The sequence below is a fragment of the Lygodium microphyllum genome, chromosome 30 (assembly GCF_053477565.2).
Source record: "Lygodium microphyllum isolate KBCC chromosome 30, Lygodium_microphyllum_v1.1.10, whole genome shotgun sequence".
NCBI classification, from domain to species: Eukaryota; Viridiplantae; Streptophyta; class Polypodiopsida; order Schizaeales; family Lygodiaceae; genus Lygodium; species Lygodium microphyllum.
Window position 1 is genome coordinate 74,228,428 of NC_141164.1, and position 26,841 is coordinate 74,255,268.

At 40.5% G+C, this 26,841-nt stretch overlaps 1 protein-coding gene across 3 annotated transcripts in view; it reads left to right on the forward strand.

Annotated features, from left to right (window-relative positions):
- The window catches only part of LOC148010001 (serine/threonine-protein kinase STY46-like), a 120,018-nt gene that overhangs the window by 34,154 nt on the left and 59,023 nt on the right, over nucleotides 1-26,841 (forward strand). For all 3 annotated transcript variants that reach the window (XM_087672706.1, XM_087672705.1, XM_087672707.1), the window contains 3 exons: nucleotides 13,626-13,698; nucleotides 18,658-18,768; nucleotides 18,982-19,032. In XM_087672706.1, the coding sequence (XP_087528832.1) occupies nucleotides 13,626-13,698; nucleotides 18,658-18,768; nucleotides 18,982-19,032 (235 nt within the window). The remainder of the gene's footprint in view (nucleotides 1-13,625; nucleotides 13,699-18,657; nucleotides 18,769-18,981; nucleotides 19,033-26,841) is intronic.

Sequence of the window (26,841 nt, forward strand, 5' to 3'; positions counted from 1 at the left end):
TAAATAGGCCAACACTAGCTAGGGTCTCTCCCCAGATAGTCTAGGGTCTCCCTAGACAATCTAGGCCCTAGCCCCTTTTTGGGGCTGTATACACAGTGAAACCCTAAAATTGAAGGGAAAGAAGTGAACAAAATGAACTAAGGAAATGGGTTTCTCACCCCTACTTCCTCTTGTAAGGTTATGGGCTTTGTAGCTATACCATGGCATTGGAGCCAAAAACACCTATAAAGAGAGTAGAAGTGACTCTGAGCCCTACTTGGTTTCCACTCTACATGTGATTCCCTATACCCAATGGTGAATCCTCACATGTGCGGTGTCACGAGGTTGTAGTCCTAAGATGTGTCTCAATGTTGGATCTTTCTATATCATAAATACAAAGAATTCCTTATTGATATATCTTGTGTGCCTTTCTGCTATGCCATTTTTGTGCCTCGTGACAAGTTAAAGACTTGAAGGTCCGTAACAAAACACACAATCCTCCCCCACCCCCAAAAAGAAAAAAAGAAAAAAAGAGAAAGAAGAAAAAAGGAATATATGCGTTGGAAAGGTGTTAACACGTGAGGGAGCATAATTAGTGTCTAATTCCACACATATTTCTATTATTTTTGAATCAATTTCTGAACGCCATATTTAAAAGGTTTTTGTCCATCATTGCCTAGGACAATGATTGACTTGAAATAGTAAGGGCCTTATCATATGCAATAGGCAGCTCGTTTGGATCATTGTCACTATATGGGATGGAGTGAGTGGCAACATAATGTCCATTTTGCTTCTCTTGCGGTTTGCCCTTCAAATGTGGCATTGGTCACTGATGTGACCAATACAGTTTCAATACATACATTTTGATGGTTCACTGTTGGTGTAGAAGGTACCAGCTACTATATTTATATTTATCTTCCTTAGTAGATGGTTGAGGAGGACAGCAATCTTATCATTATCATCCAAACAACTGTTGAGTATAGGTAATTGTTGAAAGAGAAGGCTGAGGTAATTGAGGTATTGTTCAAGAGATTCAGAGGGATTATAAGAAATACTAAACAGTTGCATTTTCAGGAATAATTTTGAGTTATTAATGTCACCCCCAAATGTTGTATAAAGACTTTCCCATGCCTCTTTTACTGTTTCGGTAAGGTCTACATGATGGAGGAGATTATTGGAGAGGCCAACCTCGATGATAGCTAGAGTGCTTTGGTTCTCTTCAAGCTAGTCTTGATAAAGTTGCTGATTCCTCAAACATGCTTTGGTTCTTTAGTGAAGGTGACTTCCCACATGCCTTCCTGCATGAGAATAAGGTGCATTTTTGTTTTCCATATCGAGAATTCAACATCCTTGATACAACATTAGAGATAGCTTCTCGAGTGTGATGTTGTATATCAACATGCCGATAGTAGATGCCATTGTGTGCTGCTCAAAGATGATTGTTATTGTTGTTGGTGTTGTTTCTTCTTGTTCTTTTTCTATTAACAACACTTACAAATAGGAAGATAAGTTGTGTTGTTTTAAAGCTGGAAGAGGTGGATAAGGTGTGATAGAGGTGTTAAAATATGGTGGCGTTGGTGCGGATTAAGGGAGTAGAAGACGACAATAGTATATGCAGCTCAGGCACCAGAATGCAATGTCTAGGATAGTGCAGGGATGAGTATAGTTGGTAGGTGCAACAAGGAGTTGCGAGACAAGGAGACAGAGGGTACCACACTGTTAGACCAAATTGAGTGCATCTTTTGATAAGGTGGCAGATGGAGTTAAAGCCTTCAATGTTGACAATTGAAGCCTAATGACATGGCATAGCCAGGTAGCAACTTGTCAAGTGATGCGCAACAGTTGAGAGGTTAAAAGTTGGAAGGTGGTAGGTGAGCATGTCAACAGGCACACAGCTGCAGACAAACTTGTGATGGTTCTGCCAGTTGATGACACATTGACATGCTGCAGGGCTGAGAAAGCAGCACTTCAGGCAGAGCAAATAGGACCTTAAGGGCAGAGCATGCAGTGGGCCGGATAGAGCAGGCATGTAGTCTAACTAACCTTTCTTCCGTGGATGGGTGGTAATTCCCTAACTACAACTTAGTTACAGCAATAGCATTTTTACAAAACCGAGAAATACAAATTAACTTGCAATCATGGACAATGGACACCCTGTTGGTCCCAAAAATGGTGCCTCTTTTGGTATTTATTTAGCTTAATTGAAGAAGAAGTTGTTGTACAATGGGATTCTCCCAATCCTTTTCGGTATTTCAACTCTCCTTGTTGCCCAAAATGACGAGCAAGTCTTCAATCTGATTTGCTCCTTGATTCGAGCAGTCAATCGGCCTTCATTGCTTTGATGGAGATGGAAAATGTCCCAAATTCATTGATTTCTTAGTCCTTCCACGTGAATTTGACTGAAAATAGCTTCAACCTCGTTGAATCCAAGTCTTGGAACTTCTAATTTCTAGCATGCTTCTTGAGGCTGTTGCTAAACCCTAATTTCTACTGTAGATTAGGCTTTACAATAGAGAAATCTGAAATTTCTCAGCTTCTGGTGCTCTCAATGCTGTATTCTTCGAAGCAAGGTTGTAGAAAGGCTGGGAGATGAGAGAGAATGCTGAGGAGAGAGAAATTCAGACTTTCTTTGTGAAGAGCCGAAGGAAATTTGTCATTTACTGCTGCTGCCCTATCTAAATAGCTTGTATATGCTGTCACTTGTTGTTGATTGGTCTTCTCTTGCCCCTGGCTGCCTTAGAAGATCCTCCAATGGCTGCAAATCGGACAACAGTATCTTCTTCCTTTCTTTTGTCGGCTGAATATTCTAAAATGCCTCTCTCCAGCCTCTAAAGACGTTTTTCAGTCTTACATGGGCATTTTTGACAAGTGACAACCTTCCCAAATTGTTTTTCTAGCATTATCAATTCTTAAGTATTAATTTTCAGTCTTTAAATATTGAAAACTAATCTAATAATTGTTTCGGTGCCTTGAAAAATAATATGACTGGTGTGGGATGGCTAACGAGTATCAAGTGTGGACGAATGACGAGATGATGAGGAGTAGCAAAACTCCTCACGACGGTTTTCTCTGGCATGTATGAAATGGCACGAGTCATTCTTTCTTTCACCTCCCAACCTCGCCTAGATGAGTGCTGGCTCCTCTCTCCCCGTTTCCTCTGCCAGCTGTCCGCTTCAGGTGAGTCCTACTATTCTTGGACTCTCTTACTCTCTAGGCTCCCCTTGACCCCGTTTGGGTGCCCAAGGCCCCCAGACAGTCATCCCTCGCGCCTGTCTCCCATAATTACCTTATTAATGTAACATTTCCTTCCCCTTAAGAATCGGTTTCGTCCTCGAAAACGATACTTGGAAGGTCTAACTGTAAATCGGGAAACCTTTTCCTTAGGGTACTTACTTGCTCCCATGTTGAGCTTTCTTCTGAACAATCTTTCCATTTGACCAAACATTCTTGATAAATAGTATTCCTTGTTCCTGTTACGAACATTTAATATTCTTTCTGGTTCATGTGGATTAGATTGGTCATCTAATAGCTCCTCAATGTTATCATTTAAGATTAGATTATCCAAATCACCCAGCTTCTTCCTTAGCTTACTTACATGGAAAACCGGATGTGTTTTACTACCAGCAGGTAGTTGGAGTTTGTAAGCCTGTTCTCCCACCCTTTTAAGTATTGTGAAAGGACCACAATACCTGGGTGAAAGCTTTGGACATCGTTCCGTTTTCATGGTTTTAGTTTGTTCAGGCACCTTAAGATAGACCAATTCTCCCACTTCAAAGGAGATGTCTCTTTGGTGAGGATCTGCATAAGCTCTAGTTCGATTTTGAGCTTTCTTAATATTTTCTTGAGCAAATTTTAACATACTATTCATATTCCCCAAAAAGTCCTTGGCTGCCTGAACCTTTTCCTTATGCAGTTCTACTGCATGAGGAGCTCTAGGCTGAAACCCATACATTAACATAAATGGACTATATTCAGTGGAAGAGTGCTTGGCACTATTATATGCAAACTCTGCTATCGGTAGATACTCTTCCCAATTAGTTTGCCTTTTACTTACATATGCCCTGAGGATATCTTCAAGGATTTGGTTAACCCTTTCAGTTTGCCCATCAGTTTGCGGGAGGTCCGCCGTACTCATGCTAAGTTTAGTATCCAACTTCCTAAATACAGCACGCCAAAATTGACTATCAAATTTTCTATCCCGATCAGAAACTATATTTTCCGGAAGGCCATACAATCGGTATATGTTCTCTACGATTAGTCTAGCCAATTCTGGTGTTTTAACATCAGTTGAAGTTGGAATAAACCTAGCCAGTTTGGTTAACCTATCCACAATCACCCACACAGAGTCGTGTCCCCTTTGTGTTCTGGGTAATGCAATAATAAAGTCCATGGAGATACTCTTCCATTTTCCCAAAGGAATCTCTAATGGGTGGAAAAGTCCTCCCATTTTCAATCTTTCAGCTTTATTAACCTGGGATTTATTACATTTGACCACATAGTCAAGGATGTCCTTATTCATTCCAGGCCAATAGAACTGCCTTTTAATAAGACTATAAGTCTTATTAACTCCTGGATGTCCTGCGTTAGGGGTATCATGACACTCAAAGAGTATCTGGCGCCCTATTTCTTCATCTTTCGGGACACATATCCTACCCTTGTAGAGTAAATAACCATTATCAATGGTAAAATTCTTCCACTTGAATCTCATTTGAGCAACTCCTGATGCTTTATTTCCTTGTTGAACATCCTCAGATATTCCTTCCTCGGTGGAGGCCCTTCCACTTGGATCCCCATTTTCAATTGCTTTCCATATGTTGGAATATGCCGGATCAACCTGGCATTTCCCTTTCAAAGATTCAAGCAAATCGGAAGTGAACTGAGTAAAACTCAATTAATTTATGATGGGCATTCTACTGAGTGCATCAGCCTCTACATTATACTTTCCTTTTCTATACCTTATTGCATAGTTGAACTCTTGGAGGAGTTCGGCCCATCTGGCTTTACATACTTGTAGATCCGGTTGGTCATTAAGCCACTTAATGCTTTCATGATCCGACAAGATTAAAAGTTTGGCACCGTACAGATAGTGCCCCCATTTCTTCATTGCATGTACTATTGCATACAGTTCCCTCTCATAAACAGAATAATTCCATTTTGCACGGTCTAATTTCTTGCTTTCAAAAGCAATTGGTCGATCTTCTTGCAATAAGACCGTGCCTATCGCCTTATCACTGGCATCGGCTTTAACCACAAATAGTTTATTGGGATCCACAATTAATAGTATTGGAGTTATAGCAATAGCTACTTTAAGTTTTTGAAAACTTTCATTTTGGTCTATTTCCCAATTAAAGCTCTTCCCTTTCCCTTTAAGTTGGTCTGTCATTGGAACAGCTCTTTTGGCATAATCTCGAATGAATCTACGATAAAATCCAGATAATCCTAGGAAGATCTGCAGCTCTTCCAGGTTTCTTGGAGATGGCCATTCAATAATTGCCCTTACTTTTTCTGGATCCATCTTGATTCTCTCTTTCGAGATAATGTCTCCCAAATATTTGACCTCTTGTGCGAAGAATTCACATTTAGTTTTCTTCGCATAAAGGAAATGCGTTCTTAACAATTGGAATACTAATCGTAAGTGTTCCAAATGTTTTTCTCTTGATTTACTAAAGATCAAGATATCATCCAAGAAGACTACTACAAAGTGTCCTAGATAGGACTGTAACACACTATTCATCAGCTTCATAAAGGTAGCTGGTGCATTAGTGAGGCCAAAAGGCATCACCAAAAAATCATAATGCCCATATCTAGTACGAAATGCTGTCTTAGGAACATCCTATGCCTTAATTCTTACTTGGTGATAGCCTGATCTTAAGTCTATCTTTGTGAAGAATTTTGCCCTTTGTAATTAATCAAAAAGATCTTCCATTCTGGGCATAGGAAATTTATTCTTCATCCTTATCTTATTAAGTGCTCTATAATCAACACAAAGTCGCATAGAACCATCTTTTTTCTTTACCAATAAAATTGGCGAAGCCCAAGGTGAATTGCTGGGTTGTATAAACCCTTTATCAAGGTAATCCTTAATTTGTCTTTCAACTTCTTGGTGCTGTGTTTCACTTAACTTATAAGGTGGTTTAGAAATAGGGTGTGTATCCCTATCTGTGTCAATTGGGTGATTTATAGCACCCCTATCTAGTGGAAGGCCACTTGGTAAATCGGAAGGAAACACATTTTTAAATTCATCTAACAAACCACTTAATTCATTACTTACATTCAACTCACAAACATAAGAAAATTGTTGCTTTATATTACAGAAAGTAAAAGTGTTTTGTACAGGAAGAGACCATAACATATATACCTCACAAGGTTCCTTCTTTATCAGCTTCTGAACTTCAGTGGAACACAACAAAGGGTTATCAGATACTTCATGTTCACCTTGAATCACAAAAGTCTTACCATCCCTTTCAAATTCCAGTGTATTATGATGATAACTACGTTTTAAGGATGGTTCCAATTCCCATAGCCACTCCCTCCCTAAAGCAATATTGGCTCTTTCCATATTCATAATTTGGAAATCAAGTTTATCTTTATATCCTTGGATCTGAATTTCCAAATTGGATACCATTGTATTCCATATTTTATTATTCTAACCTTGCATCATACGAACAACATATTGATGCCCACTCTTTTGTTGGGGAAGTTTCAATTTTTTGACAAGTGCATAATTTATGAAATTGTTGGTAGCAGAGTCATCAATCATGACTCTAACTCTCTTTTTAGCTATCAATCCATGCACTCTAACTAAATCATGTGGCCCAAAAGTAGGCTGCCACATAGAAGTTGAGGTACAACACTTGTGTTGTACATGCTTATGCAAGACCTCTAAAGATTTATACTTTCATGCCCCTTTAATTTCAGGGTCTGCACTACATGGATTTGTTTTTCTTTTTCCTTGCCCTTGTTCTTATCCTTTCCTTTATCTTCCGCCTTTTTCCTTTGAGGGCAATTCCAAGCAGCATGGTTAGGGGATAGGCAATTGAAACACAATCTTTTCTTTTGGCCTTATCAAAGTCATCTTGACTTAACTTTGGCCTTACACATTGTTTCTTTTCAAAGGGTCGTTTCTTGCCCTTAAGAAATGGCATTTTCCTTTTAAATTTACCTACAAATTTTGAGTTTTTCAATTCCTTAACCTTGGGCTCTGTATCAGTGAGACTAGTGAGTGTATCTGGACGCATACTATCTTCATTGATTAATGCAAATTTAATTGCCTCTTCAAGTGTCTTAGGTGAACTCCTTTTCACTTCCTTTTTACAGGCCTTATCTAGTCCCCTAATGAATACTCTTGTCTTTTGAAATTCATTTATTTCTTTCAATTTGAGGATTATATCATGATATTCCTCCAGATATGTCAGCAGGGGTCTTCCCTTCTGTCTGACATAATCCCAATCTTTCCAATTTCTTTCCATTTCATTTTCAGGAAGGAATTTTTTCAAAAAGACTGATTCAAATTGAGCCCAAGTTTCAGGTATTTTATTTGCCTCCTTTAAAGTTCGCCACCATTTATATACCTTTGGCCCCAAAGTTAAACTGGCCTCCAGCGCTTGGAGATGTGGTGGAGTATTTTTAAGTTTGTGCAAATCCTCCCATTTTTGGAGAAAATTAAAGATAGTGTATTTATTTGTCTTTTTCCTCCTCGTGAAACTGAGGGGGTTTCATATCTTTTAATACTGGGTTATCCCTTAGCTTTTGGTTGGGGTTCCCTAGGATCTCGCATAGTCACATCTAAATCTTTTGATGAAGATGGAATATGCGAAGTTTCTAGCCTATTTTTATCTCTTTCTAGTAATAAGGTTAATTGAGATTTTATTTCGGTGAGTGTTTGAGTTAGAAATTCCATTTGAATCCCCTGTGCTTTCACACGAGTAGTTAGATCATCAAATTGTTCTCGTGTGGCAAAAAATTCTTCCCATTGTTCTTCTTGTATCTCCATTTCATGGGGATGTACCATAGGGTGGTCCCCAGAACTAGAGCCCTCGATTACCCCCTCTCTCCCTTTCCCCTCCTTTAATACACTGGAATTGGAAAGCAAATATAAGAAATTTGCGTACAAAGTTGGAGTACTTTCCTGATTACAATAAAACAGAAGTCAATGATCTTCGTAAAGTAGAGATGGTGGGAATAATGAGGCAGCTGGGAACACGGCTTGTCGGTAGGAGCGCTGGGTATGGGTGTAATTAATCACCCCCTTGTCAGGTCACGTGAGAACACAGGATGTGAACCAAAAAGATTAAAGATTAAAGATTAAAGTGGAACTTAGTCCCATCGTAATCGCCCGTAGGACTATTGGCGATAAACGTAATCCGTTTTGCCCTCCGTCCGTCATGGTCGCCTTTGTTAATTGATGTGTCCCGGTGAAGACATGATCCACAGCTTTTCGCAAGGACCCGTCGGCTCTTTAGAAGGACCTGTCGACTCTTCGGAAGGACCTGTCGGCTCTGATACCAGTGTGGGATGGCTAAAGAGTATCAAGTGTGGGCGAATGACGAGATGACGAGGAGTTGCAAAACTCCTCATGACGGTTCTCTCTGGCGTGTATGAAATGGCACGAGTCATTCTTTCTTTCACCTCCCAACCTCGCCTAGATGAGTGTTGGCTCCTCTCTGCTCGTTTCCTCTGCCAGCCATCCGCTTCAGGTGAGTCCTACTATTTTTTGACTCTCTTACTCTCTAGGCTCCCCTTGACCTCGTTCGGGTGCCCAAGGCCCCCGGACAATCATCCCTCGCGCTTGTTTCCCATAATTACCTTATTAATGTAACAACTGGCCAATAATTAAATTGGCTAGGCAACTTTTATTCCCGAGTGTCTCTACACCATCTTTGACCATCAGATTGGCGTTAGGTACCATCAAATGCCACTTCTCTAGTGTCACCAACAGACACTTATGGCCAAATGAATGACCTAGGCTAATAATTGACACTTGATACCACCAAGTATTTGTGCGGCATAACTTATAGCAACTTTTGCCTTTGACATTCCGTGATTTCCTTGGGTCTCGAGCTCGTAAATTTACTCTAACCCCAGTTACACCTCACATGTGCAACATTTACTTAACCATGTGATTAAAAATTAATCCACATGTTAAGTGAGATTTCAAAAGTACATGTTCTCATGACATATAGACGTAGTCAATGACAACTATGAGTAGAACATAGGTGTAGGCCTTGGTGATAGTTGTATGCTCGAGATGGAAGACTGGTGGTAGTTAAGCTTGGATAAGTGATGGGTAGGACATTTGGTAGCACCCTTAGATAAGAAGCTCTTCCATTTGATGGCAGCAGTGAGTGAAGTGACTTTGATACCATTGTGGACTGATGTGATAAGAGCAGCCAAGCTGGATGAAGCTCCATGGTGGAGAAGGAAGAGAAGAGAGAGAGAAACTCTTGCATGCACACCAATGCAGATGGATTGATGTACCTTGAGATGAGAAGCTCTTCTATTTGATGGCAGCAGTGTGTGGCTTTAATTTCATTGTGGACTGATGTTACAATAGGAGCTAAGTTGGATGAAGCTCCATGGTGGAGAGGGAAGAGGAGAGAGAGAGAAACTCTTGCATGTACACCAATGCAGATGGATTGATGTGATAGTTTGACGACTGAAAGTGCAAGCAGATGGGATCATTATATAGTATTGGGATTCCCTGAAACCCAAACTCTAGGCTCACACACACATTGAGGTGTATTCACATGGTAACACACATATAGCTCCATGGTGGAGAGGAGAGAGGAGAGAGAATGAGAAACTCTTGCATGTACACCAATGCAGATGGATTGATGTGATAGTTTGATGATTGAAAGTGCAAGCAGATGGGATTATTATATAGCCTTGGGATTCCTCCAAACCCAAACTCTAGGCTCACACACACATTGAGGTGTGTTCACATGGTAACACACATTTAGGTGTGTTCACACGCTAAGACACATTGAGGTGCGTTCTCTCACACATAGGTCGTACAAGTAATTAACACTATATCATTGGGATGCACAACCCTACAGGACAGATGAGGAAGGCTAAATCACTGTGGGTGACAACATTTTTGACCATGTTGGACAGTAGATGATTGTGGTTGGGGGTCCATTGCTGCCTAGATTTGAAGATCTCTCCCTCATCTGCGGCACATCTCTTTGTCCTTTGCCAATTTGAGTATTCTCACCCTGGTTTCTGTTTCAAACCTAATTCCTATCCTAAATATTATTGTAATCAGGATTTTCATCGGGTGTCTTGGGATGTGTGCACGAAGAAATCAGACATTCATGAAACCCTTCTGCTGTAAATTGGAGAAATTACAGCAGATTTGAAGATCATCAATCTTCTAGAGCACAAGGGAGTTGGATGCAAATATTGAAAATCAGATTTGGCACCGTGAGCTCTCTAAATCAAGGGGCAAATTGGGAGTATTTGTTTGTCGTCATTTAGGACAGCAAAAGGTTCCGAATTGTGTAAGAGATTGTGCTTTGTCAATACAAGAAGTTGGAAACTCTTTGGCATATTCTTTGAGTTTGTGGCAAGGCATTCCATGTGATCGGGGATCCACCCATTCTCTTGGTTATACACAAGGTCTTGGAATACAAATTCTAGAAATATTGCAACTTCATAGTACCTTGAAACGGCATTTCAGACCCTTGTTTTGGAAATGCCATTTTGGGGACGTTTCCAAAACTTCAAAATAGATTTGTGGTGAGGCATTCCATGTTATTGGGGATCCACCCATTCTCTTGGGTGTATACAAGATCTTGGAATACAAATTCTAGAAATACTACAAGCATAGTACCCTGAAACAGTGTTTCAAACTCCTGTTTTGGAAATGCCATTTCGGGAATGTTTTGAAAACTTCAAAACATGTTTTAGAACGATTCCTATTTTTTTGGTTTGTGGGGTGGGTGAGAAAAGGTTTTTATTTAGGGGGAAGAGGCCTTGAACTTTACCCACCTATGTTTTAGTTTTTGGTTGATTGGCAATGTGTTTTAGTTCTCAGCATTCAATTCTAGCCCTCTGATTACAATATCATTCCATGTGTTTGCATGCCTATTTCTCTTTGGTAAAGCCATCTATAGATGAAAGCAGCCACACAAAGATTTGTGTTACTAAAAGGCCACACATGTAGTAGAAACAGAGCCAAAGTTAGAGAATGAGTTAGAGAATGAAGTAGAGGTTGCTTCATCACCCTCTTAGTTAGGGAGGGCGTCCTTGGATGAGGAGATGGTGCATGGATTCTTAGATGATGCTTAGAGTCTAGCATGTGTGACATGTCATAGTGCCATAATTCATCATGGAGATTCCATGTTCCATCATTCTATGATGGTAGGTGATGCAGAATCCAGATGCACATGTGACATTGCACATAGGCTATAGCCATAGTGACAGGGAACAGTCGGAACAGCCCCCCGGGATTCCGAAATGCCGTTTCAGACTGAAATCCGTTTCAAGTCGTGTCCCTATTGGGTGGGACGTTCCTGATAGGGAACGCCACGTGGGATAGAACTTACCTGCAAAGTGACTAGTCGATTGTCCCGATTTACTGCCTGCCGAATCATACACTTGTCTCCCGCCAACGTCGCATGTACCTTGCCTGTCTCTCACTCACGTGCTTGTCTTGGCTCTGCCCACGGCACAACATGAAGTGATTGAAATATTAATTTTTCATTGTGGATTATAGACCTTGGCTTTAGTACTCCACATGAATTATGAATGAAATATTATTTTTAAATTAATTTTAAAAATTTTAGTGCCGTTCCCATTCCCACGTCCCCGTTTCCTAAGTTTGGCGTCCCTGTCACACCGTCCCCATCCTTGTTCCCCGTTTCCTTTTCCCGTTTCATGTTTCTATGGCTATAGCTTTTTGATTACATGATTGGTGATGTTGACACTCAATATTGGAGTTTGGACAGATATATATCTTGTTTTTACTTAGTACTTACTACTATTATGTGTCTTGGTTCTTGATGTCTTCAAATGATTCATGAGTCATGACTCATAATTCATCACATGTTTTGAAAATTGAGTCTTAAGTTTTACTATTTTGTTGTTTTGAGTCTTAACTTGTAAGTGGTAAGTCAATAATAAGTATTTTATGTTCTCCAATTATGTAGTGATCATATTTGATAAAAGTTGTAATATGTTCAACTTCAAACTTCATGACTTCAATCATGTCACATGAAGATGATGTGTCTTGAAAAAGAAATTGCACATTGAATAGTTTTGCAAATAAGTGCTTTCTCCTTTAGAGATGTAATATGATACAAAGATGCTTTGCATGTTCACTCAACAAATTTCTAGAAATAAGTATGAGAAATATTATTATCAAATTTCCAAGACATGAACAAAAAAATCATTCATCATGTGCTGGAAAGTAGTGGAAATATTTGTTATTTCAAAAGTTAGGAACCAATAACTGATAGTGTCCATATTGCATGCAAACATAGTGTCCATATCACATGCGAAACATAGTCATTGGGACATCCTCAAGAGCTATCGATATTTGATGGTATCCAAATCTAAGATCAATCTTGATGACGTAACTTGCACCATATGCTTGATCTATTAGATTATCCATTCGAGGTAACATATATTTATTCTTGATGGTCAATTTATTGAGATCTTTTTAGTCCATGCAGAAGTGCATCATGCTATCCTTCTTTTTTTGGAGAAGAATATAAACACTCGACTTGAAGTTTTGTGTGAAATTTTGGTAGATATTGTTGTAGGCATTGATATATTTATATACCTATGTATTATTTTTGGGGTAGATCTGAAACTCCTCTCCCTGTTTCCAAAGTTAGCTGAAACTCCAAAACTCCAGTTTTTACTGTTTCTGTTTCGGGAGTTTGTGAAACTCTCCCCTACTATGATTGCAAGAGGCGCCAGATTTGGGGCCAGTTGGGGGGTCCCAAAATGAGTGAGGAGGTTGTCAAGTAGATAGTGGAAACTTTTCATGGACAAAAAGATGTGGCTATAACACTTTCTGTAGTTTGTCACAGGAGCATTTGGAAGACAGACAAGCTTTGGTGATGTTAGGTTTTTTTAATTTAGCTTCAGCTGCTGTTCTAGAATATTTATGTAACATGTTGCTGCTCCATTCTGATCAGTGGTTTTGAGTATTCTTAGTTAGGGATTCAAGTCCCTTCAACCTTTGTGTTTGTCTGATTACTAGCATCTTTTATTTATGTTGAATAAATTCCAGCAGTAAGAATATCACAGGTTGACAAGTACATATTCCTCAATTTGTGTGACAAGGTCTATAGCTGATGTGTAATTCCAAAAAGGTGGGGAGCATTGGGGTGATTCAGCCAGAAATTTCAGTTCTGAGCTTCCATCTTCCAAGTCCAAGATGATCATTTTCCTAGGATGAGATTGAACATTAACTGCCATCAGTTTCACGAGATAACCTTCTTTGGATGTGTTTTCTATGGTCAAATAAAAGATAGCTCTAAGCATATTGAAAACCATTGCAGTAAACTTGAGTATTTCTTAAGTGTCATGCATCTGTCTTGAGCTTTTGTTTATTTTCTCAATTTAAAAATGCAAAACCTGGTTGCTGAAAGTATACGTTTAGTTTTCTGGCTTGTTTATACCCTTTCGTTTGACAGGTCCAAGGGACGACCATATCATGCGCATGAAGTTACATTCTCAACAATAGATAAGACCAAACTTCTTAGTCAGGTTTATTGAGAACTGTACACCTGCTTTTGTTTCATTAGGCTATTCTAAACTAAATATGCAGGGTGCAAGTGTGTCTTAATATTTTATAAGGATACACTTGCCTTTGTGTTATAAGTCTATTCTAAACTAAATGTGCAAGTTGCAAGCTTGTCTTATATTCCATAAGTGATCTCTTGCCTTTCAAGATATATAAGCTTTAGCTTGCATGGATTTCATGCAGTGTGAATGTTCCTGGTAGGTTGAGAATTATTATCAACCTTATTTGTTTGGAAACTAAAGCATCAATGCAGTGCAAATATCAACCTTATTTGTTTGGAAATTAAAAAAAAAGGGGTATTCACAATACAGCTCTCCAGGGGATAACAGTTTATTATTGTCTGGGATGTTATGCATTTTGGATCTTATGTATATTTGGGGAGGCAAAGATCCAATGAACATTGTCAAATGATCAGTTACCTACTATGATAGTGCAGCCAGTATGGGAAACTCTTATTAGTTACTATCTGAATTTAGTTATGACAGTGAAGCTGCTTATTGAAATGATGGGTATCAAAGATTTACCCATTTTAGAGATTGCTGCCTATGGTGGCTTGCCTTTTTGTTTTGGACCACAAATTGCTGGCAGGGAAATGACTGTCATTGGAGGTATCTAGCCACCCATGACTTATCTTTTTGATCTTGGATTGGTAATAGATCATGTTGCCCCATTGGATGAGTTATGGATGGATTACTTTTTGGACATGAAACTCAATAATTCATTGGATGGACTGTGGGTGGATTACTTGTTGGACAAGAAATTTAAAAATTCATTGGATGGACAATTGGCAGATTCCTGGAAAGGATTGATTGGTAGTCCACAACTTATGGATGCATTGTGGATGGCATTATTAGACAAGTGAACCCTAGGACTTAGGAGTGACTATGAAATGCTTGGAAAGCAGGCAAGCTCTGTGTAGTTAGACTGCATGATTATAAAGTCATCCTAGAGGACCCAAACCTGTTGTTGAAGTTGGACTTTAGCATGAGATATTCAACTAGACCTGGATATTGGATTCAGGTGAATGATGCACAAACCTAGATTTGGATTCAAGCAGGTAACATTGATATTGGACAAAATCAGTTCTGTAGGTTTCTAATTCCTAAAAACAAGCCATGGAAACTGCCAGCATCCCCTTGTTTGACCTGCGATTTGCTGATGTTCTTGCAGGCATCACCAAATTCTCCCAGGCCAGCTCCTCATCCCTCCTCCCCCTCCAGTATCTCCTTTCAGCCCCTCTGTCATTCACTTAAAATGTGGGACGCACTAGTAGCTGCCGTTCGGCACTCGGTCAATGCATTTGACTGAGTTAATTTCTTTCTTGAGACAGGATCACAAATCAAAGAGGGAATTTCTCCGCAGCTCTTATTTGTCACTGTTTCATTCACACTTGTTTCTCCCCTGAGGCACTGTGAAGTAAGACAGAGAGGGTTCGTAGTAGCAGGGAATGCCTTTGGTATGCAAGATGTTTGGGGATCACCCCCACTAAACCTTTCCAAAGACTCTCTTAGGTGACGCTTCTGAATTCAGCAATTAGAGCTACATCATTGATCCCTCTGGGAAAGCAATGCTTTGAAGTACAGTTTGGGAGCTTCCAACAATTAGAGGAGGTGCTCTAAGGCAGCCTGATTGACCTTTGTATACAAGTGCTTTTTCCATGCAATGGCTGCTCCATGCTGGTTTTGTAGCTAGAGCTACATTGTCGGAAAGGGATGCTTGAAAGAACAGTTTGGGACTGTCCAACAGATAAAGGAGATGCCCTATCAAGGTTTGCTCAATCTTCAAATGGTAGTGGCTTTGTTTGAGAGATTGATGCAAGGCAGATTACTCCTCCGTAAATGGCATTGCAATGATAGTGGACTTTCCAGACTTGGATGACTTTTTGACAGTATAGAGGGAGTCCATTGGGTTATGTGATTCAGAGAGACTGTATGTTCATGTAGCCTTTAGTCACTGTCCACATCTCTAGGATTGCCACTTTTTATGGGGGAATATGCTTCTGAGAATGCGGTACTCAATCCTATGTGGGTGCTGTGTCTGCAGCAGTCACTTATTGGATGACATGCCCTAAGAACCCCCAGCCTTCACATGGGAGGAGTTAGACAAGTAGGCAATGAGATAAGGAAGATGGACAAAGAGGTTGCCATAGGAGTGGGAGGGTCAGGTGAGGAGGGGGAGGCCAAGGAACAAAAGAGACAGTCTGTGTGACAAGAGTGGAGGACTGTCAGAGATTAAAGATCCATGCAGAAGATCACATAACAGCCCTCTTAGAAGCTCCCCATTTTCTTCCTCAATCACTGGTTCAAGAGTAGGCCTATGGGACAAGGAGGACTTGAGTCTTGGCAGTTCAACAGGTGGATGCTACTCGGCAGGAGCCCCCTTAGACGGGTTTCATGATTGACAGACATGGGGAGTGATTCAAAGGTAGTGGTTATAGACCCCAGACCAGCATGAGTGAACACCCCTATCCGCAACACAACTGATTCTCTTCATTTGTCAATTATGTTTTTTGTTGTTTCGAATCTCGAAGGATCTAGAAACTGCTCCATTTTGGTGAGGCCACCATTGGGATGCAAAGACATCTACTGACTACATTTGGGTGGACAGCCACCTAAAGCAGTTCAACATTTTTGCATTTTGGTGGACATCTACTTGTCAATAGCCTAGAACCTCTATGCTTGCATCATCTGAGAACGGATGTACTTAGTTTGCAGCAATGGCATTAGTGCTTGATGTAGTTTGCAGTTCAACATACTAGAAAAAGCACAAGTGTGTGTTTTTGATTAAATTTGTCCATTTACTCAGCTTTATTTGATTAAGCTGAAGTACCTACTAGTGTAGATATCTGCACATCAAGCTAGAGTACCTACTATGGCAGATACTTGTAGGCCTATGTCTTGTTTAGCTCCACAGAATGAGTGATGCATAGCTCATCTCAAGAAATAAAGAAACTCTCTTGATTGAGCCACAATCCTCTTCACGAGATCATTGCTAAAGGCTAAGCAAGCTGCCATCTCCATTAATTGTTGAGCTTGTGAAATACCTGGCTAGAATTTCAGGAGTAGAAATCTTATTAGCATTATTGCTCATGTAGTTGAATCCTCTAGGATCAATCTTAATCCTTCTAGGAGTAAACCATAGGAGTTCCATGGTTAAAACTTCCAAAGAGTCCATTGAGGAAATTACCATCACCCATCCTGTTGCCACACCAAGAGTGTAAGCTTCCTCTAGAACCATAACCTTCACCGTCATTTAGAAATGCTTCAAGAGGCCTGTCGGACTTTTCAAGCGTATTTGGTACTATGTGTTGCTGAGAACACAGGGAGATTTTCTGATCACTAGGAAGATCCCTAGCTAGTTATTGCTAGGCAGGAGCCTCCTTATATAGAGGTGGAGATTGACAGATGAGGAGGATACAGGGAAGAACTTTGCTCAGTTGCTGTTGCCTCTTGTGTAATTGGCTGCTGCAACACTATGGGGTACTGTGGAGAGGCTAGGCAGAGCAGAGGAGGCTTGCCAATCAGCCAGACTTAATCGCAGGCCGCAAGAGTACTTTCATGGAATTACTAAGAGGAGTTGACGGTTGCCTCTACCACCAGGGGAAGGGTCTACTGTGCCAGGACCTTCATAGGGCTTTGGTTGGAGGGTTGGTTGACTTTTATTTCTTCAGGATTACCATCTCTCAATCATTGGACAGACCAATTCAGGAAGGTCTTACTAGGATTGATGGATGACTGCTGTTGGTTTGTAGGTGGTTTATGCATCTAAGTGATAAGGAAAGAGGAGTGAATTTTGGAGCATCCTCAAACAGGTTTGTAGGTGGTTATGCATCCAAGAGATCAGGAAAGAGGAGTGAATTTTGGAGCTTCCTCCAACACGTTAGTGCAAGCAGATCACTGTACTGTCAGAGGAGACTTCAGCATGGTGGACCCTTGGAGGATAGCAGCAGGGTTACAGATATGTTCAGAGGGGAGAGGAGGCTGCTCAGTAGGAGTTAATGTGCCATGTCGAAGTCAGAACCTTGTTTTGCATTTGAGTTTGGTAGATCCACTATATCTTCGTAGACCTCTATCAGGGATACACCTGAGGGGTCTTTGATCTTCTCTAGGATTGACAGATCTTGCCAGTTGGCCTTTGACAGATGCGGGGTGTGGGAATAATTTTGGGCACTACTTCATGGGACTATGTAGATTCTACTCAGAGGAGGGGAGGAAAGCAAGCTGCAGATGGGTAGCCTGGAGGATACAAACAACAATAGAGGTTGGTGCCATGCAGAAGGCTAGGTCGAAGTACAAATATCATGCTAGAGCCTCCTTTTCAAGTCAATTGGCAAATAGATTATTCAGGACTTCTTCTCCATCTTCGGCCCTAGAGAGGGAGTAAGATGTTGAGGTGCATAGATAGGACCCTTGCTGAGACCTCTCAGAGGAATAGATGGCTAATGCATATCATACTTCTCCCATGTTTATTTTCTGTACTTAGGAGACTATGCAGTCCAGAGTTGTGCTTGAGAGATTGTTGGAGCATTGATTTATCCAATTCCTAAAAGGCAGTGAGTGGATTGGAGATCACCCATGGAGGAGAATCACCTTAATAGGAACTATGTAACAGTTCTTAGCATAGGCAGGCAGCAGTCATCCTTCCCTATAGCATTTGAGATTATCCACTTTACTCAGTTGGATTGACACAATCAGATTTTGATAATCTGATGGGGCACTCACATGTTAGGGCAGTTTTGCCTGTGGCCCTTGATTGTACAAGATGATGATGTTGACTTTTGCCATTTCCCTGAAATCTTCCGTCATGTCTTCCTCTGCAGAACCCTTACACCACATGTAATGTCTTTTCACGTAGTATGCAATTTATGAGAGAAATGTGACGTGAATTTCAAGTCTTTGACTGGATCTTTTGCTCTTTTGCAGCTTTCTTCTCTTCTTGCAGATGTAGGACTAAATATACGTGAGGCTCATGTATTTTCTACAACTGATGGCTACTCATTGGATGTCTTTTTGGTTGATGGATGGCATATTGAGGTCTGTTCACTTGACTTGGTTTAGCACACATCTGAGAGAGAGTGAGTTAATGGTCCTACAGGTCCTGTCCGTCCCAACCATCAAGAGGAAGGAGGAGTCCTTTTGTCCATCGCTGTGCTTAGGTCTTCAGGAGCTTTTGTGATTTTGGAAGTTGTGATTTGACAGGAGGACTGCAGAGACCAAGAGTCTGACTTCATGCCATGATGTGGTCAGGAAACTGAAGATCTGGAACAGGCTCTGAAGAGTGCTTTAAGCTTTGTGGAGGTAACTACAGAACAAACACCTATTTCATTTGTCTTGATACTGTCCTTGTAAACCTGAATATGTTTCAGCATTTCTATTGTAGTTTTCGTTTGGGAGAGTTTTTGGAATCTCTACTTTTGAAGCTTTGGTTGGTGGCTGTGCTGGTAAATGAGAATAAACAGCTTGCTGGTCTGATCTGCACAATAGGGTTATTCAAATACACTGCTTGCTGGTTGGATCTGCACATTAGGGTTTCTGTAGTTGGACAGAAAAGGGAAGAGACAGAAGAGTGTGTAAGCTGCATGATTTACCTCCTAGCCTTAGCATGACTCATTTTAGTGATTAATTAGATTAATCCCTGCAAGTATGCATGCTTGCTACATCATCCACTTCAATCTAGCCCTTGTGCACGCATATTAAATGGTTAGAGCCTTGTGGTTTAAATGGCCTAAGGCCTTGGTCACATGTCCCTTACGTGTGCTGTTAGTTGTGCATCTCTGAACTCCATACATGTATGTTCTATGATACATGGAATTCTTCAAAATGTTTTCCTTGAAATATTACACCAATTAATTAGTACTTTATTTTATGTGTCACTTTCTTCCTGTTAAGGATTATTTTGGTCCTCAAAAACAAAAGTAGAAAGGTCTAATTGCAAAGTGGGAAACCTTTCTTATACAGGCTTTATACATTTCCATGTTGAATTGTCCTTTGAGCAATTCTTTCATTTACCAAACATTTTTGATAAGTAGTATATCTAGTGTGTCTAATACGAATATTTAAAACTCTTTTAGGATCATGTGGAAGAGATTGCTTATCAAAAACCTCCACTGTCTCATTCTATGGAATCAGATTATCAGCTTCACCTATCTTTTCCTTACCTTACTACATTAAAGACTGGATGTATCTTACTTGTGGCAGGAAGTTGAAGCTCGTAAGCCATTTCATTTATCTTCTTAAGTATTGTGAATGGACCACCATACTAGGAGAGAGCTTTGGACAATGTCTGGTTTTCATAGTTTTAGACTGCTCAGCTACACTCAAATATACTTGCTTTCCTTCCTCAAACAGTAGAGGGCTTCTATCTGGGTTAGCATAGGCTTTCACTCTATCTCGTGTCTTCCTAATGTTGCTTTGTGTAAGTTTTAGCATTTCATTCATATCTTCTAAGAAGTCGTTGGTTGCTTGAACCCTCTTCATTTGCTATCCCACTGTGTAAGGAGCTTTGGGCTTTGTGTAAGTTTTAGCATTTCATTCATATCATCCAAGAAATCTTTGGTTGCTTGAACCTTCTGCTTTTGCAATCCCATCGTGTAAGGAACTCTAGGCTCAAACCCATACATCAGAATAAAGATTTAGATGAATGCTCTTCCTAGTTAGTTTGCCTTTTGACTAACATGTGTAGGAAGTATATCTTCTAAGATTTGGTTCACCCTTTAAGTTTTCCCATCATTTTGCGGATGATCTGCAACATCCATGGTACTCATGCTAAGTTTTGTCCAGCCTCCTAAACACAACTCTCCAAAAGTTACTATTAAACTTTTCATCCTAATAAAAAACAAATTTGTTAGTAGAATATACAATTGGTTTAGGTTCTGTATGAACAATCTAGCTAGTTTTGGAGTTCCAGCATTGGATTTCATTGAACTTCACCAAGATTCTTAATTTAAATATTTTTTATTTTGGCATCCCTAGCTCTTGGCATTGTGATCATTGTGTTGAGCTAAAAAATGCATTATAAATGGATAAAGCTATTTATTACAGCCTCAAAATATGATTATAACCAAACTTTCCTAGAGAGTGTATGTGTTTGAGAAGCTGAACCCTAGTTTGGGAGGATCTATGTCTACAAATAGAGGCTGCCTTCCACTTAGTCTCTCTCATTCATTCATTGTAGGTCCTCTATCAGCTGGCTCCCACTTCTCCACTGTTGTCTACACCCCTCTGTGGCAGATACATCAGTTCATGGTGGTGACCAGCCCTTCTGCAGCACTTGGCAATCGCTCTACAGCCTTCAAGGCTTTGCATTTGCAGCCGGTGTCAGCTTCCAGCCTATTCACATTGTCAGCCAGCCATTGCCATCAGCATTTGAGGCCCCAAAGACTTGTGGTTGCTGCAGCCAGCACTTTCCCAGTCTGCTGTTGCAGTCATCAGCTGACTCCAGCCTTTGAGGAGCAGTTTGACACCTATGTGATCTCGACACATAGATCTGCATTTTCTGCTGCTGATCACATCTGAAGGCTGTTCGCTGTGTTTCGGGATCCATAGAGAGTACGAAACTCTCTCTAGCTTATCTCTCTACATTGGTCCTTCAGAGAGATTGGAGTCTGAGGTTTTGTATTTCTTTGCATAATGTGTCTATTGCATTGAGCATCATATTCATTCATTATTCATTCTTCTGAGTTCATTGTCTTTGAATTACTATTTACTTCTATGTTCTTTTGTTATACTTTGTGTTTTGTCTAAGACTCGTGTTTATCTTTGGTGCTCAAGTATTTCTTCACATGGTATCAGAATTAGGTGCTCTCTAAAGAAACCTAGGCCCTTGATTTGAAAGCTTGACATCCGAACAAAGAACTTTGAAGAGAAGATGACCTCAAACTCATCCTCACCGCTTTAGTCTCCTAAAGAAACGAGTAGGAGTGGGTTTCTCATGGTACTCCACAAGATTCCATTTGACTACTATGGTTCTTATAGACCATATGATAACAATGAGTGGAAGGTAACTTTGGATTATTTACCCTTAGATTTAGTGCACAGGTGTAATGATTTTGCAGAAGGACAGAATCCTTATTCTATTGGAGAGACGGATATGGACTACAAATCTTCATTCACTTCTTCTCCTTCCACTTAGGTGTCAATTATACAAGTGTTTACTTCTCTTTTCTCTCCTAATGTTTCTACTTCCATACAAGATATTGGTAATATTCAAGAAGAAGGTACTCTTTAGTCTATTCATAATAGTTTTAAGTCTTGAAGCTTCAACCATAGGCACATCCTTTTCCTTTAGCTCCTCTACTTTTGCACAACCAAGCAGTGGAGTTGCATTGATATCCCAACCATGTGTCTCAAGCCTCAGGCTACTTTCTCATCTTCCAATGGCTAGAGAGTTTGCCAACATGTCACTACCAAGTGGGCCAACCTATACTTTTTCGGTATTAGAAACAGAGACTAGTCAGTCACATCGTTTGGGACGGACATCTATAGTCACGATGCTTGGCAGTTCGATACCACATGTAGCGCTTAGTTATCCACATTTCTTTCGGATGCCGCCCACTTAATCTCCACCTCATCTAGCCATGCATGCATTTGCATTTGCTAACCTTACGTTTGTTGGGTTTGAATCACGTCTACTCTTACAGAGGAGTGTTGGTGATCTTCAGTAGGACACTGAGGCACTTTTTAATCTTCGTACAAGAGGTTTTTTCCCCCAAATTTATTCCTTTTATTTTATGTGCCTATGTTACACAGTTTTAGATACTAATCGTGTTTCACACTCTTGGGGTGTGAACACCCTCTTACAACCCTAATGTTTAAGGGTTGTATTGTGTACTTGCACCTTACACTTCAGATTATTGTATTGGGTGTCATGCTCCCTCACTCTACATTGTCTACTGTACTCTCAGCTGAGCTTTGATCTCTTCCTCTTCTCACATTTGGTATCAAAGCATCACTCTGCTTAGCTTAGCTCCTAGCCACTGCCAGCTAAGCCGCTGGCTTGCAACTCCAGCTTCTTGGCATTTAGTCACAAGCGCCACCAGCAACCAGTTTGCCATAGGCGCCACCTGCAAACCGATCTCCCTCTAGCGCTTGCAGCGCTTCTAATTGCAGTGACCGCCCGCCTAATTAGGCTGCCCTTTGCAGGCAACGCCTGATTGCACCGCCCTCTAGCAGCGCTCCTTGTCCGCCAAGTCCACTGAGCAGCACCTGTCTACACTCACCAAGTCTGCATGGGTAGCGCCTTTCCTTGCTGCGCTTCCGCCACTACAGGCGCTACCCGGTAGCTCCCTAGGATTGTCTGTGGAGTCCTCTGCAGCGCCCCAGTCTGCCAGCAACGCCAGCACTTGAGCGTGCCACCTGCACAGCCCCCGCCACTTGGAGAATTGCTCGCCCTGGTCGAATGCTCCATCCGCACAGCCCGCTTGTCTCTAGCTCGAGCTCCAGTGCTTGCCAACTTTGTCCCAGGTGTGGATTAAGAGAGGTAAATAGGAAACTCCTTTAAAAATTTCAAATTTTTAATTCAGAGTTCATCTACTAGAAGGGGCTTGTTGCCTGGGCGGTCTTTCTGAATTCCAGTACGTGTTTGGGACACAATTATAGTAGAGATTTTATGCATTTTGGTCCAGACATTCGGGGCTTTTGTAGTCAGCTTAGTGATTGATACATGTACATCTGTGACAGTCTGAAATAGACTGATTTTGTGGATTTTAGGACAAGAAATTTAAAGGGTTTTTGCATTTCAAGTGTAGCTGAGCATGAGCATTTATTGTACCTTGAACAGCGTGCATTTCAAACAATTTTGACCTAGTGTGCTCCAATTTGCTAATTACAATAAAGTACTTACTGTAATTTCTGGAAATTCTGAGATTTCCAGGTTGGTCTAGCTTGAGACATTGCCCTTTTGCTCTCTGATCAGTATCATTTATCATGGCCAATTAGGGAGGTGATGTATTTACTTACGTATCCAAGGAGGATAGGTTGGATGGTAACAACTATTCTCTCTGGTCCTTCATGATGAAGAATGTGCTGATTGCGAATAATGTTTGGGATTATGTCAGCGGTGAAGAAGTTGGGCCCTGAGTTGTGGCTCTTGCTACTCCTCCAAGAGGACATGGACAACAGACAACTTAGCTTGTTCAGCTTGCTCCAACTCAGCCACTTCCCCAGAGATTAGCAACACAAAAGGCACGGGATACATGGGATGCACAGGCTTTGTCACTGATTGCATTGGCAGTTCAACGGTCTATCATCCCTCACATTCGGTTTGTAGCTTCTTCATGAGAAGCCTGGCTGATCTTAGAGTAAATGTTTGTTGGCAAGAATAAGACACACATCCCTTTCTTAAAGAAAGAGCTTCAGACATTGAAGATGGATGAGGGATATTTTATGTAGGATCATCTAAATGAAATGCAGGACTTGTGTGAGCAACTTATGAATGTAGATGAGTTTTACTCAGATGCGTAGTTGATATCTACTACCTTGAATTCGTTGCTGCCCTCATACTTGGCCTTTCATACAGCCTTAAACCTCACCATGAGGATTTCCCCACAGCCACTTACTTTCCTTTAGTTGGTTAGTGTGCTCTTAGAGGAAGAGCAGACACAAAAGAATAGTGGTGTGGACGTTATAGCCTTTGAGCAGGCTTTTATGGCAAGGCAGAAGGGCAAGGGTAGCTAAGCAAAGAATGCTCTGCAGAGCTCTAGGACTTTAGGCACTTCACAGGGCAATAAGAAATAAAGGGGCACACAAGCCAAGAAGGGCAAGTGCCACTATTGCAAGAAGTTAGGACACTACCTCATTGGATGCAGAAAGCGCATAGCCAAGGAGAAGAAAGAGTTAGGGATGTCTATTTTTGATGCACCTTCTATTGCTTTTGAGTACGCGTACTTTGTTCCAGATAGGGACTATTGTTTTTACACATGCAATTATGACTTTTCTTGGGTTGATAGAGCATTTAGCTTTATCGAGGATGCGGACATATGGTTTTTTGACAGTGGTGCTTCTAGGCATATCACATCTTGCTGAGATTTAATTGCTTTTGTGATTGCAACCCTGGTTGGCAAGTTTGTATAGTGTGCCAACAATGCATTATACTGTGTTAGAGGTATTGGGGAGTTTGTGTCGATAGCCATTGATGTCTCTATTCTCCACTTGTAGGATGCCTTGTCTGTGCCAAGCATAAACAAGAATTTGTTATCTATTTCTTCTTTGGCTAGGTGTGGTTTACAGGTCACCTTTGATGATAACAGATGCATGGTGAGAGATAAGGAACACATGACTTTGGTTTTGACTAGCACTCTATGTCATGGGTTATATGAGCTAGATGCTTTTTTAGTTGATCAGTCGGTCTATTTAGCATCCACTCTTACTCTTGCTATATCACAGGCGGAGTTATGGCATGCTGGCATGAGGCATGTAAACTATGGTAGCTTGATGCTCATTGCCTTCATTGCCTTGGGCGTAAGTCAAAAAATCATATAGATGATAACAAGGAGCAAAAAGTCAGGAAGCATACGACTACAACTAGATTGGTATTTGATTTTGTTGGTAAGAGACCAAATATTGATGATCTAGTGCTATGCCATGCATTGAGTAAAGTGAGAGATTAGTGTACTTTAGTTTTCTTTGATGTAGGTGCTTATGTCAACTTCATTTACCAAGTTGGGCATTAGAGGTGATGAGAGGGGTTCCTTGGGTAATAGTTTGAGTTTTTCGGGGCTGCTTAAATGAGCTAGTTAGGTTTTAATGAGAATAGTACTGAGTTTCACTTTAATTTTCTTTGATGTAGCGTGTCTACTTCATTTTTTCAGAATTGGCATCACATACTTTGGTAGTTGCTTGTTGAAGGTTAGAGGCTAGTTCCTAAATTTGCTCACTTGCGTCATATCCCTTTCAATGTACAAGGTACTATAGTATGCCTTGTAAGATTCTTGAGTCTAGAGCTATCTATAAGTCATATTCTCCATGATCTTCTATCTCAATTGCTAATCATGGTTTCAAGTTTCTCCTTGGAATGTATGACAAAAATCCAAGACTAACACATATAATACTGGATGAAATTTCATAGATTGTGGTAGTTGTAGACAATAGACAATTGGTTTTTCTTGGCCCATAATCTTGAATGTACCAAGTCTCAAATTGACAATATTAAGTCCATGGATGTAGACGACCATGGTCTTTGTGGAATGGGCAAGAGATGAGAAGCAATCCATTAGGGCAATGACGAGAAAGTTTTGCTATGCTACAAGTGGCACAAATGTACACAAACTCTTTGACGAGCTGTCACAAATGGGGCTACCAAAAGTCCCTCGATATAAGCTTTATTGTCTTCTTGATATCAAACTATCCTGTTGTTGGGAGATAATACCTCTTCGAACATGGAGTCCTTTATAGTAGATGAAACCATCAAAGCCTTAAAAATCTCCTTGGACTCTTTCTCGATCTTGTTATAAGTGGCTTCTTATGTCTTTCACAAATTGGTTTTGGGCCTATTGTTTCTTTATTTGAAGAAGAAAAGATGAATTGTCAAGTACCTTGTTGATAGTTGCATTGAGCTTGAGCTGTTGCTCATGTTTCAAAAGTATTAAATTTTGTTGATTCTAAGCTCTCTCTCTACTTCTTTGGGTGCAACATAGGATTTTCATGATAAGGCATCCGGTGTCATGTCGCTACATGCACACTGTGTAAAAAAATCTGAAGTGTGGCTTTCTTTTAGATTTAGAGAGCCAATGCCACTTTAGGCATTAGTGTTAGTGTCCATGGTTCAAAATATTAGATTTTTGGACAAGTTTTAGCCAATTTTTGATATTTGAGATATTATCTCTTGTAAAAATCCATAAAACTATAGACAATTTCTAGATTACGATGACATGTAAAAGGATGCATGTAGCTTTCAGCCAATTTGAGAGGATTTTATGTAAAAAGAGAGATTGATGAAATCGTGCGACGCGCGATCGCTGTTTTCAGGTAGTGAACAACTCTCCGAAGGGGGAGATGAAGAAGGAGTGATCTAGCAGAATTTTGGCCAAGTGTGCTGGTATTTTACTCCCCTTTCAGAGCCAATAGAATCATCGGATTGGCGATTTGAGCAGCATAGAGGAAGGTATTATT